Consider the following 3514-nt stretch of genomic DNA (forward strand, 5'->3'; position numbering starts at 1 on the left):
TTATAATTTTTTAGCATCTATGTGCAAGGAACCTCTCCCCTTGAAAATTACCTGGTGTCAATTTCATGCCTGGGGAAAAGTGCCCTAATTAAAGATACATGTGGGAGCGCAGGCTCAGTCAAGTTCAACTCTTTGCGAACCCATGAACTGCAGCCCTCCAGGCCCCTCTGTCCATGGGATTCTCCAGGCAAGAATAGTAGAGTAGGATGCCATTTCCTTCTCCAGGGAATCTTCCTGATCCAGGAATGTGAACTCAAGTCTTTTGCATCTCTAGCATTGGCAGGCAGGTTCTTTCCCAGATGAGCCATCCTGCAGCTATCCAAATCCCATTCCTCCTCCACAGACTCTTGTTTCTCCCACAGATTCCTTCTAAACCAACCCCACACTGCGGAAGCCACCAATCAGAGTTCAGACCCAGGGCAAGCTCAGAGCAGTTCTGGGCTCTGGTGCAAGTATGATTTCTATAAAAAGACATTTAAAAACAAGGAGCAAGGTTACCATTTGCCTTTAATGGAAAAGTGGCTAGCCGTTAGTTTTTTAAAAACCTTTTATTAAAAAAAAAACAACAACAACAATCTTTATACAACTTCTAGACAATCACCGTTTGAATCTTCAGAAATACATATACACTTGAAAACCAACAGTCTGTATAAAAATAAACTCTGAGTGTCTGATTAAAAAGGGGGACCCACCCCCCACAGTCTTCTCAGTAGCACGAATGCATGGGTTAAAAGGAGATGAGTCAAGCAGCCGTGGTGCTGTGTCTACCCCAGAGTGGGGGCAGAGGGGGCCTTGGCCTTGGAGGACAGAGCCTGCTTGAAGCGCCTCTTGAGATCCTGCATGTTGGGAGAGCGCGGCCGCGGGACGACGGACGCTCTCCTCCTCTCTGACCCCAGGTTGTGCAGCTTGCTTACTTCTCTGCATAGATGCCGGAATGCATCACACACATCTTCGTAGTTCTCGCTGGTGGAAACTTCCAGGAACAGGCTGCCCAGCTCGTTGGCCAGCTGGACGCCCTCTCGGGTCTGTACCTGCCGGGCATGCAGCAGGTCCCCCTTGTTGCCCACGATGACGATGGGGGCTCTGGAGTCAGGGTGGACCTTTCGGATGTGCTGGTGCAGGGGGCGGATGGCTAGGTAGCTGTCATAGTCCGTGATGGAATAGACCAACAGGAAGCCCTCTGCCCACTGCACGCACTTGGACAAGGGGTCACCCGCCTGCATGAGGCTGTCCTGGACCTGGAAAGAGCGAAAAGAGCCCGGATCTAGGAAGGCCTCGGTGGGAAGGCACCAAGAGAACATCAAAGCCACCCTTGGGAAAAAACGTTTGAAAGAGAAATCACTAAATATAGTTTTCAGATGCTACCCGGCTTCTGCAGGAGGCTCTTAACATGGAAAGACCCGATTTTCAGGCAGGGTCCCGGCCTGGGTTATTTTCTGAGCTGTTACCCATGCATCACTTTTAAGCTTGGCAGGCTGTCTGTGATGAACCCTGGAGGACTGACTGAAGAAGGACTTCACTGAGAACTTTCAACTCAGGATGGCACAATTTTTAGGGAACTAACTTCGAACAAACAAAACTTTGAGCATAAGCCAAGATAAATATCTATTCCCAAACCCATAAAAATATTTTTAGCATGTCCTTCTTGAGAACGTTACAGAAACAAATTCCTTCTTTCGGATCTTCCCTCCCTAAAACAGAAAGCAATTAGTAACTTGCTAATCAAGTTACATTCCTGACAGCTTGCCCAGGGGTTATCTGAATGCAGGTACTGCAGAAACAGCTAGAAACGGGAGCGCTTCGGGGGTCCTCCTGGAGAGAAGACCCTCTCCGGGGTCCCACCCCATAGTTTTGTTCAGGCTCCAAGGCTGAGCTCTTACAGAATTCCTGGGATCCCTGTAACCAGTGATGCCCGGGCTGCTGCTGCAGAGAGAAGGTAAGCCTGACTCCCCGTTTCCGAGGTGGCCGACAGGAGGGGTAGGCCTCTAACGACCTCCTCTCCCCGCCCCCTCCCCCTATCGAGGCCGGTTTCTAACACTCCAACGACTGGGCCCTCCCTGGGACGGCCCACCGCTCCATCTCCTGCCATGGCAGGCGGATTCTTTACCACTAGCGCCACCTGGGAAGGCCCCTGCATCTCAGTGCATAACCTGGCTCCGGCGTCCGCAAGCGCGTGGGCCGCCGGCTCCCTTCAGTCCTTACCTGGATGCCCCCGGGGGTGTCCTGGATCTGCAGGGAGACCTGGTCTCCCTCCACGTACACAAGCCGCGAGTACAACTTGCCTGGAGGATTAAGGAGACTTGGGTTTTAAATTCTCATACTCTCATCAGGAAAAAAAACCAAGAAACAAATATCCGAGCACGCAGCCCCAACAGCGCGAGAGGAATCTAACCTGTATTCGGCTCATAATCGCCGATGAATCTCTTGGTCAGGAAGCGCACGATCATAGCTGAAAAGAAAAGAAGCAAATTCAGCTGCAGGACTAGGACGAGACTGCCAAAGCCGACCGGCTCAGGAAAGAGGGCGTGACCGGCCGCGGAGCCGCGGGTACCGCGCGCATCCTCAAGGCTCCGCAGAGCCCAGGGCGCGGCCGTGGCCTCCGCAAGTTTTGAGGCGGGTGCGGCAGTGGGTGTGCTACGGCCGCACCTGGCACCACACAGGTGCCAACTGGCTAGGGCCCGGGCATGGATGCTCCGGGGGAAGCCGCGGGAAGCCAGGTGAGCGGGGCGGACGGCAGGCCAGCACGCGCGCGGACACGAGCGGGTCTCCCCTGCCCTCCCCAGCTCCGCGGAGAGCCCACCTTGTCCCCGGGGCACTCACCGCTCTTGCCCACGCGGCCGGCGCCCAGCACGGCCAGTTTGATGTCCTTGGGCAAGAGGTAGTCGGAAGAGGACTCGGGGATGGGCGCGAGGAGAAAGTGCCCGGACATGGTGGGCGGCCGCACGGAGCGCACGCTGGAGCGCGGGGACACCGGTGCGCGGGGACCGCGGCGGCCGGCGCGGCTGGCAGGCCCGCGGCTTTTAAAGGGCTGGGCGCGCTGGGGGCGCTGCGGCCGCCTCCTCTTCCCGCCCCTTCCCGCAGCGGCGGGCAGGGGGCGGAGCCGGAGGGCGCGGGCGACCGTCACCACCGCGCCGCTGCCTGACGCTCCGCGCCAGCCCCCGGGCCCTGGAGACCCCGCCTCCACTGCGCCAGCATCGCCCGGGCGGCCCCTGCATCCCGCAGAGGCTAGCCCTGGGTCACTAGACCAGTGGGTGAATCTGAGATCAGAGTTACGAGCTGGGGGACGAAAGGAAGAGGAAAACGGCGATTGGCCAGATGTTTCCGCATCAATGGGAAGGATAAACTCCTGTCCAATGTTGCCATTTGTATCGTTGAAAGATGCTGAGGGGCGGCATTATTAAGGAGAAGTGCCCTGACTGTTAGTGGAAGGGAGGCGCGGTCAGTGTGACCTCGCTCCAGATTTATGAAGGCCCCTTGGGGAAGCGGTCGTTCACAGCTCAGCCTCCAGACCCAG

General features: G+C 56.4%; 1 protein-coding gene across 1 annotated transcript; it reads right to left on the minus strand.

The window, feature by feature from the left end:
- Nucleotides 1-491: 491 nt before the first annotated feature.
- Nucleotides 492-3017, minus strand: RASL11A (RAS like family 11 member A). Its single transcript, XM_055541848.1, has 4 exons — nt 2821-3017; nt 2393-2449; nt 2203-2282; nt 492-1238 (listed from the first exon to the last, which is right to left on the minus strand). The coding sequence occupies exons 1-4, from the start codon at nt 2927-2929 to the stop codon at nt 765-767; spliced, it is 720 nt and encodes a 239-aa protein (XP_055397823.1). The 5' UTR covers nt 2930-3017; the 3' UTR covers nt 492-764.
- Nucleotides 3018-3514: the final 497 nt, after the last annotated feature.

This window comes from Bubalus kerabau, chromosome 12 (genome assembly GCF_029407905.1).
Source record: "Bubalus kerabau isolate K-KA32 ecotype Philippines breed swamp buffalo chromosome 12, PCC_UOA_SB_1v2, whole genome shotgun sequence".
Taxonomy (NCBI): domain Eukaryota; kingdom Metazoa; phylum Chordata; class Mammalia; order Artiodactyla; family Bovidae; genus Bubalus; species Bubalus kerabau.